This window comes from Phocoena phocoena, chromosome X, assembly GCF_963924675.1.
Source record: "Phocoena phocoena chromosome X, mPhoPho1.1, whole genome shotgun sequence".
NCBI classification, from domain to species: Eukaryota; Metazoa; Chordata; class Mammalia; order Artiodactyla; family Phocoenidae; genus Phocoena; species Phocoena phocoena.
The window spans coordinates 16,535,985-16,548,937 of NC_089240.1; the positions used below are offsets into that span (position 1 = coordinate 16,535,985).

At 39.5% G+C, this 12,953-nt stretch overlaps 1 protein-coding gene across 2 annotated transcripts in view; it reads right to left on the minus strand.

Annotated features, from left to right (window-relative positions):
* Positions 1 to 7,862: 7,862 nt before the first annotated feature.
* BCLAF3 (BCLAF1 and THRAP3 family member 3) overlaps positions 7,863 to 12,953 on the minus strand; it is a 47,344-nt gene continuing 42,253 nt past the window's right edge. For both annotated transcript variants that reach the window (XM_065901224.1, XM_065901223.1), the window contains exon 11: positions 7,863 to 7,892. In XM_065901224.1, coding sequence (XP_065757296.1) covers positions 7,863 to 7,892 — 30 coding nt within the window. The remainder of the gene's footprint in view (positions 7,893 to 12,953) is intronic.

Genomic DNA, 12,953 nt, shown 5'->3' on the forward strand with positions numbered 1-12,953 from the left:
CCTGGCTGTCCAGTGGTTAACACTCCGTGCTTCCAATGCGGGGGCGGTGGGGCGGGGGGTTGATCCCTGGTTGGGGAACTAGGATCCCACATTCCATGCGGCATGGCCAAAAATTTTTTTAAAAAAGGTGAATTTTACTGTATGTAAGTCATACCTTAGTACACCTGACTTTAAGAAAGAAACTCTGCCTGGGTCTGAATCCCAGCTCTGGCACTTATTAGCTGGTGACCTTGGGCAAATTACTTACCTCCTCTGTGCCTCAGTTTCCTAATGGAGACAATAATAGTACCTACCTCAGTCTTTCTGTGAAGATGAAATGAGTTAATACATGGAGAGTGCTAGGACATTGCTTGACACAGAGTAAGTGCTTAGTACTTGGGAGCTCTTGTTTTTTGGTTGCGTTGTGTCTTCGTTGCTGTGCGCGGGCTTTCTCTAGTTGCGGCGAGCGGGGGCTACTCTTCGTTGCGGTGCGTGGGCTTCTCATTGCGGTGACTTCTCTTGTTGTGGAACACGGGCTCTAGGCGTGTGGGCTTCAGTAGTTGTGGCATGGGGGCTCAGCAGTTGTGGCGCAGGGGCTTAGCTGCTCCGTGGCATGTGGGATCTTCCCGGACCAGGGCTCGAACCCATGTCCCCTGCATTGGCAGGCGGCTTCTTAACCACTGTGCCACCAGAGAAGCCTGTGAGCTCTTATTCTTAGGGTCAGAACAGACGAGTCTGAGTCTGAAAGCTTGGCTGCCAGTTCCACCACTCGTAACTACATAAGCTTGGCAAAGTCGTTTAACCTCTGGTAATCTCAAAGTTGTGGCAGTGTTACCCCCCCACCTGCCTTGCACACCACACTGGGTATTTACCAAGATCAGATGGGATAAAGGTGAGATCAAGTAATGCCTTGGTCATTCAAGGATAGATTTTTTTTCCCCCAAAATTGGAGAAAGCAGCATCTGAGAGGACTGCCTGGATTCTGAGTCTCTCTGTGAATCCAGGGGCTATTAACCGAGATCATGAACAGAGGAAAAACACTTTTGGGGTTCATTTCAGTTTCAGACAGGATGAGTTTGAGATAGCTGTAGGACATTCAGGTGGAAATTTCTACGTGACAAATAGAAGTAAGTGTGTAGAGCTTGGGGAGAGAGGTCAGGGGTAGAGATAACTTTTTAAAAAAAACATTAATGAACACATGATATCAAAAGACATGCATATAAATTAAATCATCTAAGAAAAATGTGGAGGGAGAGAAGAGAGCCAGGGAATGGGCCCTCAGGACCACCAGCACAAGGGGGCAGACAGAGGGTGAGAGGCCTCAGAGGAGACAGAGAAGAGAGGTCCAGGGGAGAAGGTCAGGAAGGGAAGAGAGAAGAATTGAATTCAACAAACACCAAAACAGCTGGGGGCTCTGGAAGACAGACAAAAATGAATGAAAACAAAGCAAAGGTGATGAAAAGAGTAAACAATTGAAAAAAGAGCCCAGATAGCCAGGTGCTGCCCCGAGGGTTGGGAGGTTTGGACAGAGCTTCAGAAAATAGAGATGGTGGAAGGGGAAAATTATCATAGAACCGAAGGATCTAAGTCTCCAGGCAGAAGGGGCCCAACAGGAGCTCAGCTAAACAAAGGACCCATTCAAAAGACCCATAGTTGATAACTTTCAGAATATCAGAGAAAAAGAGAAAGTTCTAAATCTCTCAGAGGTTAAAAAACAGTTCACATATACGGGAGTAGGAGCCAAAGCAATGGAGAAATGTTTTTAAAACAGAAAGAAAATTATTTCTAATCTATTCTAGATATTTCATGTAAGTAGAATCATATAATATTTGTCCTTTTGTGACTGGCTTATTCACTTAGCATAATGTTTCCAAGGCTCATGCACGAAGTAGCATATATCAGGACTTTATTACTTTTCATGGCTGAATAAGATTCCATTGTATGGAGAGACCACATTTTGTTTATCTATTCATCTGTTGATGGACACTTGGGTTGTTTCCACCTTTCGGCTTTTGTGAATAATGCTGCAACTACAAGTTTATAAGTCCCTGCTTTTAATTCTTGTGGGTATATACATACCTAAGAGTGGAATTGCTGCATCATATGGTAATTCCATGTTTAGCTTTTTGAGGAACTTCTAAGGCAACATTTTTTCACCATAGTTGTTAAGAGACCATTAAATTAATCACACTGTGTTCCCTGCAATCCCTTGCAGAATATTGTCATCAGCAAGAACTTCACAACATTGGAGTCAATTTCTTCTTTATTAAATATTATTTTAAATGTCATTAGAAGGGATTAAAATTTGAGGTAAGAATTTACTTTACAAAATTACCTGTAAAGTTTAATCTAGTTTTTAATAGCTTAAATGATACGTACAGCAAAAACAAGCTTTCTTAACGTTAATAAGTCAGGGTTTTAGAAGACATTTTTAGGGGACTGCCCTGGTGGCACAGTGGTTAAGAATCCGCCTGCCAATGCAGGGAACATGGGTTCGAGCCCTGGTCCGGGAAGATCCCACATCCCGTGGAGCAACTAAGCCCACGAGCCACAACTACTGAGCCCGTGTGCCACAACTACTGAAGACCACGCGCCTGGAGCCCATGCTCTGCAACAAGAGAAGCCACTGCAATGAGAAGCCTGCACACTACATTGAAGAGTAGCCCCTGCTCGCCACAACTAGAGAAAGCCCACACGCAGCAACGAAGACCCAGTGCCGCCAAAAATAAATAAATAAATAGACAAATAGAAGACATTTTTAGCTTCCTGAGAATAGGATTCTATCCCATGCCCTCTAAAATACGTAAACTTGAATGTCATACAAACTGCAAACACATTTTAAACATGTATGTGACTATCTGCAAAGGTTGAATATACATAAATAAAATATTATCTCAGCTACCAAAAAGATAAAGCTCAGGAAAAAAGACTAATAAAAAATAGCAAAAGTTAGTTGACACTAAATATATATGAGCAGTGTTATTATGAATGAATTTTTCTTTTACATACTATTCTAAGTGAATTTAAATTATATGTAATTGTAAATTATTAGAAATCAATAATTTTTATTAAAAAGTTAACACAACACATAAATAAGCTTATCCACATTGATGATGTGGGAGGGACACAGGCAGTAAAATCCCTCTGGACTAAGGAGAAGTAGGTAGCCCTTGGAGGTAAAGCTTGTTTACATGAATTTTTAGTAACAGATACACAATGGATAGGATATTCTTACCACTTTTTTTTTAAAAATGGCTTTATTTTATAAAAATGATACAATGTTCATTATATTCAACCAGAATACAGAAAAGCACAAAGAGTCACTCATAATCCCACCACTTAAAAAACCATCTGTGTTAACAGTGGGTGGGCATATGTCCTGACCTCTCCGTTCATGTACAGACACTACTGATGGTGAAAACTGATATACTTTTTATCTTTAAAAGTTTTAGTTATCTTTATTTGAATGCTACAGAAAACAATTAGAAATGAAACTGAAGGTGCTGCTCAACTTCAGATTAATATTTTTTCATCATAAGGTCTACTGGTTCCTAAAAGACCCAAGTAAGCCAGTGATTCTCAAACTCTTGAGCGAGCATCTGAATTCCCTGGAGGGCTTGTTAAAACAGACTTCTGGGGACTTCCCTGGTGGCGCAGTGGTTAAGAATCCGCCTGCCAATGCAGGGCACACGGGTTCGAGCCCTGGTCCGGGAAGATCCCACATGCCGCAGAACAGCTAAGCCCGTGCGCCACAACTGCTGAGTCTGCACTCTAGAGCCCGTGAGCCACAACTGCTGAGCCCACATGCCACAACTACTGAAGCCCACGTGCCTGGAGCCTGTGCTCCACAACAAGAGAAGCCACCGCAATGAGAGGCCTGAGCACCACAATGAAGAGTGGCCCCCGCTCACTGCAACCAGGAAAAACCCGCGCGCAGCAACAAAAGACCAAACACAGCCATCCATCCATCCATCCATCCATCCATCCATACATACATACATAATATCCGTTTTTAAAAAAAACCAGACTGTGCTGGGCCCCACCCCCCAAGCTTCTGATTCAGTAGGTCAGGGGTGGGGCCAAGAATCTGCATTTCTAACAAGTTCACGGGTGATGCTGATGTTGCTGGTTGGGGAACCATACTTTGAGAACCACTGCATTAAGGTCAAGAAAAAGACTGAAAAACTTAAGGTTGGACACTACGTTTTTTTCTATTTTATATGATACAATCTTAGACACCATAACTTGACATGACACCTGCCCATGAAAGATGAGGTGGTTAGTTCTTAGAATTCATCCCATTTTCCCCTACCCCACCTCACCCCACCTCCACCACGCCCCGACTGATTAACGTACTTCCATTTTTGTCACGATTTATAACATTTACATTCTATTCTACATCTCTGATTCCTCAGTTTTAAAACCTTAGTTGTATATTTTAACGGATTCAGAGCTAATAACCATTCCTTTTGGTGGGACTTCGTTGGGGAACCTGGTATCCTCTCTCGTCTGGGTTCCCATTAAGTGTCCAGAACTGGTGCTCACTGGACCAAAAGGTGTATCTTATCCTGTGAGCTTTGGTTTCCCCAGGCTGCTCTGCAACCCAGAGAACGCCTTGTCCTGGTGAATCTTTCCCCTTTCCCTGAAGTCCTGAGACAGAAGCAAAGCCCTCACCTTCCCAAGGATTTTCCTTGACTCTCCTCTGTATGACCTGGTCACCGCACCAGTCCCTTTGTACATACCAGGGTTCCACATCACTCCAGTTTCTTCGCTCAGTGCTACTTAAGGGGTGGAGGGGCGCTGCAAGTCACACCTCACCTTGCTGCATTGGCATCTTCTCCGTGCTTCCTTGTTCGGTTGCTGCTGGCGAATCTGTGGCTGCCGGTTACTGAGTTTGCCAGATAGTGGAAAAGGAGAGTTTCTGATCCAGCTTTACTTTTCCTGCTTCCTTCCACCTGAAAGTATCCCCATCCTTTTTCTAAAAACTACTGAAAAATGTAGGATTTATTGGGTAAAAGATGGTCCACATGATGCATCTACATAAATTATTATAATGTAAATATAATAGTTTTTTCCAACAGAAAAAAATGTATCCTCCAAAATATTTATAGTAGTTTTATCTGTGATAAGATTATGGCTGATTTTTTAAAAACTGAAATTTACATTGACATAATCGTAGATTTACATGTAGCTATAAGAAATAATCCGGAGATCCCATGTATGCTTTACCCAATTTCCCCCAACCCATCAAATTTTAAAACCAGCAAAACCACCAATGGAATAGTGCCTCTTGAGGTCTATGAAACCAATAAGAAAGAAATGTGACCAGGGGATGCTCAACCAGGAATGCCAAGTTCTCTCTCAACCTTTAGTATATTATGTTCGGTATAGCACTTCACACTATAGGTTGCAGTTCTTTGTTTTTGTGAATGTCTTCCCCAACAGTCGATTAGGTGTCTCAGAGCAGGAACTGTGTCTTATTACCTTTGTCTTCCAGGGCCAGAGGAGGGCCTACCACACAGAGGAGGAAGGTGAGAAGGCAATGATATGTGACTTATCAAAATAACTTTTCTTCTGAAGTCTTACACATTCAAGAATTCAAATTCTTTCCAGTCAATAAAAAGTGCTATGGATAACCTTTTGTTCAACCTCCACACAAAAATTAGATATTTAATTCCTAATAGACATAGTCGATTTGTTACTCATTCATGCAACTAATATTTAATGAGTTCCTACCATTTGTCAAGTAGGATGCTGGCAGCTGGGAATGCTATGGTGAACAAGACAGACATGGTCCCTCTCCTTATTTTATACTTTAAATTATAAAGCAAGCCCTTCTTTTTAGCCATTAGATCTTATGCACTCAATATTTTCTAAATACATCCATGCTACAAATAGGTATTTTGCAAATAACATGCTTTTTGCATTTTGAGACAGTACCAAAAGTATATTCAAATATGCCTAAATAGGAAACCGGTTGTGGAATGATTAATATTGAATCAACCATTTTACCCTTAAGTGCTACAATAAGTAAAAATAGAGCTAGAGAACCAACTTTGTTTAGTCAGTTACATTTTTTTTTCTTTTTTTGGCCGTGCCGCACCGTGCCGCGCCCAGCACCATGTGGGATCTTAGTTCCCTTACCAGGGATTAAACCTGCGTCCCCTGCATTGGGAGTGCAGAGTCTTAACCACTGGACCACCAGGGAAGTCCCCAAGTTACATTTCTATGTTTAATGTCCATTTTCCCTATCAGGCTGTACGTACCATAAAGGCAGGCTCTATGTGTCTTGTTCTCTTGTTCATTGCTATAATTTTAGCACAGAATCTGTGCAATAAATATGCATTAACCTAATGATGAACTATTCGAGGTTTATAACTGTTCCTCAGAGTATGGGAATAAATGAAATAAAATTTTTTCTAAATTTAAGGCAGATGTTATGGGTACTTAACACAATACAAAGTTGTCATACTGCTGTGTGCATGCATTTTTTTCTTGCCATAAGTGGAATGTAAAAAAAAAAAACTGACCTATAGAGACAGTACACAGCATAAGACAGGCCATCCATCTAAATTTATTACCCAATTTTAATGCATCAGGCACTCTTGCCCCCTTACTGCTGACCCACTAAGGAAATGGCTACTCTATCTTTTAAAGGCATGTTTAAAAAATTAAACGTTTGCAATAAGATTTTTCATAATCCAGTCATGAAAAAGTTAAGTTCTTACCAGATTTTGATGCAGAAAGTTCTGTCTTTGTAAGTGCAAAACAGTGGTTTAAATATCAACAGTTCCTACCAAGGGCTGTAATTCTCACACGAAATTAAAATAATGTTCTCACAAACTGGCAAGTAACTGCTTCAAGCAGAAGGAGCAACAGTATTTTATTTAATTACAATTAAACATTTCACAAAAGTTTAATTGGGAATGTATATGTACTATTAAGCAGAACACAGAAAACATAAAGAAATAAGGTATTGAGACCTAAAATATCATTTAAAATCCTACCAATGTTATCTTACACATAGTAGGTACTCAATACAACTGAACTGAAAATAAACACTTTATAATATGTGCTCGCAAAATGTGTAATGCTGTAGTAGTAAAGTACAATTTCTGAATATGAGATTTTGTCTGTCAGGTTTTTTAAAAGCCTTTAAAAATATGATATGCATGAGCTTACCCTGAGGGAAAGTAAGATGGAATACAGATTATAAAATCTTTATGTATTTTCCACAATAGCATTTTGAAGTTGGAAAAGAGCAAATAGTTGTGGAAAAAAACTGAACGAACCAATTACTCAAAATTCAGTACACTCATAAGTACCTGATGGAAAATTTGAAGCACCTTTTCTTACGTCTTCTTATGTCGTAATATGAAATGTATGAATTATATAGACCTTGATCTTCAGAAGCTTAAGAAAACTTCAAGTTGTAAGCCAAAATGTCATCAGAAAAAGAAAAATCTGGTATAAAAATTGCTACGTAAGGCCACTGTTTAAAGTTCTTTCATGTACAGACACTATACAATTCAGGTACTTTTGTTTTTGTTTTTATTACATAAGCAAAACTTTCAACATAGAAACGTCTGGATATAACTCAGTTCTCTATGAAACCATGCTCAGAGAAAAACGCATCAACAAATTATGCCCTTTTGAGACTTTTTGCAAAAGAAGCTGTAGTTAATACAACTTTTAAATTGAATACTGTAATTTAAAAGCAATTGTTAAGGGTAAAAAAGTTGCAGCATTCCACTACGGAAAAATAAAGTTATTTTATCAAGATAGTTACAGTATTAGTGCTTTAGTGCCAATTCTAACTCTTGACAAAAAGATGCTCCCAAATATCATCCTGTAGTGTCATTTCCACTTGTAACAGTTCCAGATTAGATTGCTGGGGCAATGTTTGTATATTCCTATTGAGAGAAAACAGAAGAAATACAGACTTCAAAAGAAGCATTGGTTAAAACATCTGAGCTAGAGTTTTGTTTACATTGCAATTTTCAAAATATTTTAATTAATGTATTACCGCTTGCACTCAAGATCCCCACAAAGCTATATGGATTCCCAAAGACACAAAGTAACAACAAAACACATCAACGCGGATATCAAATGATAAGTCAGTAGGACAAAAAATATATATGGCACTTGATAGGCTGGTATTAGTAAGCTAATGAAAACAGCATTCTGCTATTTGGGCGAGTTTCACTGGGGACATCACTGACAAAAACTCAAGACTCTTAAACCGTAGTCCCTCAAGAACAGAGCCTGATGTGACACACGCACAACCTCAAATGGGTACTTTATCTTTGTCATCATATGGTATCTAATTCTAAAACTATATGGACTCTTCTAGCATGACTGGTAACAGCAGAGAAAGCTATTAGAGCGGGGAAAGCTTTCCTGCTTTTGGATGGTTACCTACAATGTACGAAGATGTATGGCTTCAATAAACACAGGAAAAGGAATTCACAATAACAATAAGACTATGATTAAAGGATAACAAATGTGAATTCTATACTGTGATGCTATGCAAAATGTTAAATTACCAACCACAAACTGGACATAGGACCATGCAACTAATAAAAGAGCAAAAATGGTAGAATGACATGTTTTTCTGGGACATTAAAAAACTTATTAATACACATATCCTTACCTTTTACTAGGATCTTACATTATTAAAACTGAAAGAAATTTAAAAGTTGATTTATTTTTTGGCACTTATATTAGTATGGAAACGTTTAATTCCAAACAAAAACAGTACTGAAGAAAATTCTTCTATTTTGGTTAATGAAATGTTCAAAATACATGCATATATATTTTTGTCAACATCATTCCTTTAAACAGAGCCAGAATACATTGTATCCTATTTCTTTACTCATTATATAATATAAACATCATTTACATTGATCTTCAAATAAAATATCTGTTGCCTACTAACAAATGTAAAAGGAAACGCTAACTATAATAATCCTGAAAAACTTTTTCCACTGAAATATCTTGTTTATAAAAATGTGGAATTATTCTGAATCACATTCACCCTTGACATGGCTTCTTCTACACTATCTCTCGGATTGATCCCTGCATTCTTCCAATTATTTTAAAACCTATTATAAGCAGAATGCTGAACTAGACATACGAGCATCACCCTCCTCTAGGTTTTCATAACTTGACACTTGAGTCAACTGCTTCCTTGTTGATCTTCCTGCACCTCGCCTCCTCCCAGAACCTGCTCACCCAGCCACCAGCCTCAAACACCACTTTCTCCTTCTCAGTCTAGGAAGATGTCCTACTGTCACCACATCACATCCTCTACATTCTACCCAGATTTCGAGGTCCTCTATAATTTGCATACCCCTGTCTCTACCCAACTCCACATTCTACTCCCAAAAATGGACCTTTGGCTGTAGCCCATTCTAAGTCCTGCTCTCCATGACTCAGCTTACAACCTACCTCTTTGGTGAAGAGAGTAGAAATCACAGTACTTAGCGTACATTCCCTGACCATTTCTAACACACTGATCCTTTCCACCTCTCTGTAGGCACTTACCATCTGTGGAAATAAGCTCTTCAAAAATATGGCTGTGCAGAAAAGAGTTAATATAGCATACCTGACCGCTATCGTTTGAAAGGTCTGATTATAAGGTTGGCCCTTGGCTGGCATCTAAGAACTTAGATTTCAGGACGATTTCCACCACTGATGAGTGCATAAATTGTGCAAACAATATGGTCTATGCTGAACATCTGCTTTCTTGCTCTGAGTCTGGAATGTGGTATGTGCCTGGCAGGGGGTGCCTATGTGACCAGCGCTGGGCGCCGAGTCTCTAACGAGCCTCCCTGGTTGGCAACATTTCACGCGTGTTGTCGCAGCTCGCTGCTGGGGGACTCAGGCACATCCTGTGTGACTCCACTGGGAGGGGACTCTTGGAAAGCCACACCTGGTGTCCTCTGGACTCGCCCGTGCGCCAATTCCCCGTGCCGATTGTGCTGTGCGGCCTTCCGCTGGAACATCTCAGCTACGAGCGCCACCAATGCTGAGTCCTCTGAATCCCCCTAGCGAATCACTGAACCCGGGGTGGTCTTGGGGACCCCTGACACAATTGCTGCCGTTCACTAACTTTTTAGAGCTATGGATGGGTGTGTGTGTGTATGTGTCTGTGTGTGTATGATTAGATTAGATTCCATTCAACAAGCATTTTTAAAGACAGACCATATGAAAGGTAATGGGGGAGACGTGACGCTAATGAGGTACCCTCTGTGAAGGAGTTGATCAACTATATGGGGAAATAGGAAGGTAAACAGCAACAGTTAGAGACCAAATGAAACAAGAGCTAAAGAGGGGGCTTTGGTAAGGCTTTACAGTGGATCATAAAAGGAAAGCAGGGTTTAATAAGAAAAGGATGGGGATCAGGAGGCTATTTCTAGCCAAGAGAACGTCAGGAACAAAGATAGAAATACATGAAAACGGGCTTCCGTGGTGGCGCAGTGGTTAAGAATCCGCCTGCCAATGCAGGGGACACGGGTTCGAGACCTGGTCTGGGAAGGTCCCACATGCCGCGGAGCAACTAAGCCCGTGCGCCACAACTACTGAGCCTGCGCTCTAGAGCCTGCGAGCCACAGCTACTGAGACCGTGTGCCACAACTACTGAAGCCTGTGCACCTAGAGCCCGTGCTCCGCAACAAGAGAAGCCACCGCAATGAGAAGCCTGCGCACCGCAACGAAGAGTAGCCCCCGCTCACCACAACTAGAGAAAACCTGCAGGCAGCAACAGAGACCCAATGCAGCCAAAAATAAAAGAAATAAATTTTTAAAAAATACATGAAAACATATATTATGCTCCAAAAAACAGAGGGTGCATGGAAAAATGTGGTTAGAAAGGCAGCTTAGGGCTGGACCTGGCTAACAAGTCTGGTCTCTTTTTTTTATAGGCAACAGATTCCTTGGAAGGGGTCTGCACAAGAGTGATATGACTCAGACTGTGTTTTGGGACAATAACTGTGTTACTAGTGAAGGGACGGAATAAGCAAATCACAGGAGGCAAGGGAGCAAGTTAGAGGCTGCTAAGATTCCCCAAGCAGACCGGGAATACCTACGAATGTAGCACACAGTAAAGGTGGCATTTTCAATCAGTGGGGAAAGGACAAATTACTCAATAAGCAGTGTTAGAAAAATTGACTATCTACTGGGAAAAAAATCAGATCCTGCCCTTATATTGTATCGTTAAAACAAATTCTAAAAGGAACAAGTATTTATATGTTGAAAAAAGTAACCATAAAACCACTTAAATGAAACACACTAAGGAATTTTAGTAAGCACAAACATGATATGAAATCTAAAAGCCATACAGGATTAACTTGACAGGTTCATGAAAATTGACAAGTTCTGTAATGTAAAAGCCACCATAAACAGCCAACTAACATGAAATAAATAGGAGCAAAATATATGATAGGTTAATACCCTCAGTAAATCAAGAGCTCTTAAAAATCAGTAAGAAAAAGTACCAACCCTCAACAGAAACATTGGTAAAACATAGAACTAAGGAAATTGAGGGAAGAAATACAAATGACACATAACATATAAAAAATATGTTTGCATCATTAATAACTGAAGAAAGGCAAATGAGAACTATCTCCTGCTATTAAACTGACAATAGAAAATAAAGATTAATAATGTGGAGTGCTGGCTAGGGTGCAGGTAAACAGGAACTTTCATGTACTTCTGGTAAGAACAAAAATGAGTAAAAAGGGAGCTATGGCAGGTACCAAAATGTCAATGTGCACAGTGGTTTAACGGAAATAATGAAAACCTGTAAACTATCCTGAAGTCATCAACAGACGCTTGGTTAAGTAAGTCAGTAATCATCAAATTGGTTTACACATACCCTTAGGGGTATATGAAGACTTTCCAGTGAGTATGTGGGTACAGACAGTTTGGAGGGAATCAATTTCCAGATCTTCAAATTCTCAATGTTTGCTTTCCAAAATAACCCGCCTGTACAATCGGTTAAGGCTGATTCCCTACCTCCCATTTTTATAGTAGGAAGATACACCTTCTCATCCTGAATCTTAGTACTTTGCATTACCTGGGGACCCCCCCAAAAGAGGGGGAAATTGGAAATACTGGTGACGGTGCCAAGAAAGTGAACCAACCCTAGCAGCTAGTAATAAATAGCATACTTCTGCAAGTCGGATGCTTTCCATTTCTTTGCTTTCGTTTAATTGTAGGAGGACAAAATCAAGCTGTCAGTAAAAGAACATTCAAAATACTTTTTGAGGATAGATCATTAAGTGACTTTTTGGCCTATAATTCAGAGTGAGTCCAAAGAACGGAGTGGTATTGCTATAATAAAAGTTCTTTCATTCCCATCTATACAATCATATAAACAAGGTTTCTCAGGACTTACATTTATAAAAAGAAAAAATGGAATTGATAATTGAACACTATTATTCTACTACTAATAGGTAATATTTATGAATACCCAAACTAATTGAAAAGAGAAATGCATTTCCAATAAAACTTTTATCTGATCAATACTTAACAAAATCTGTAATACATTTACGTTATTTTGATCGACTGTAATGGTCATTCAGTCCAGAGAAATATTTAACACCTAAGAGTCACAGAAATCTATTAATATTATGTGTCAAATTTGATTTGGTGAGCAATAAAAGACTTTCAAAGATAAAAGTCTATGGGGCAAACAGAATGGAATCCAAATTCAAGGCCAAAAAAAGGAATGATGTAAAATTTCCCACTTGTTAAAAGAGCTCATCTGCGTACTTTAAAAAATGGATGTTACCAAATTCCTGTGGTGTGCAGGTTCACTGAAGAGATTTAAAACAATGATGTAACAGTTTTATTTAAGACTCTCTATTTATAATATGCCAGAAATTCTATCCTTTATAACAAGTTAAACTTATGATTAAAAAGTATTAGATACCAACCTAAAAATGTACAAGGAGGTAGATAATTTTTCA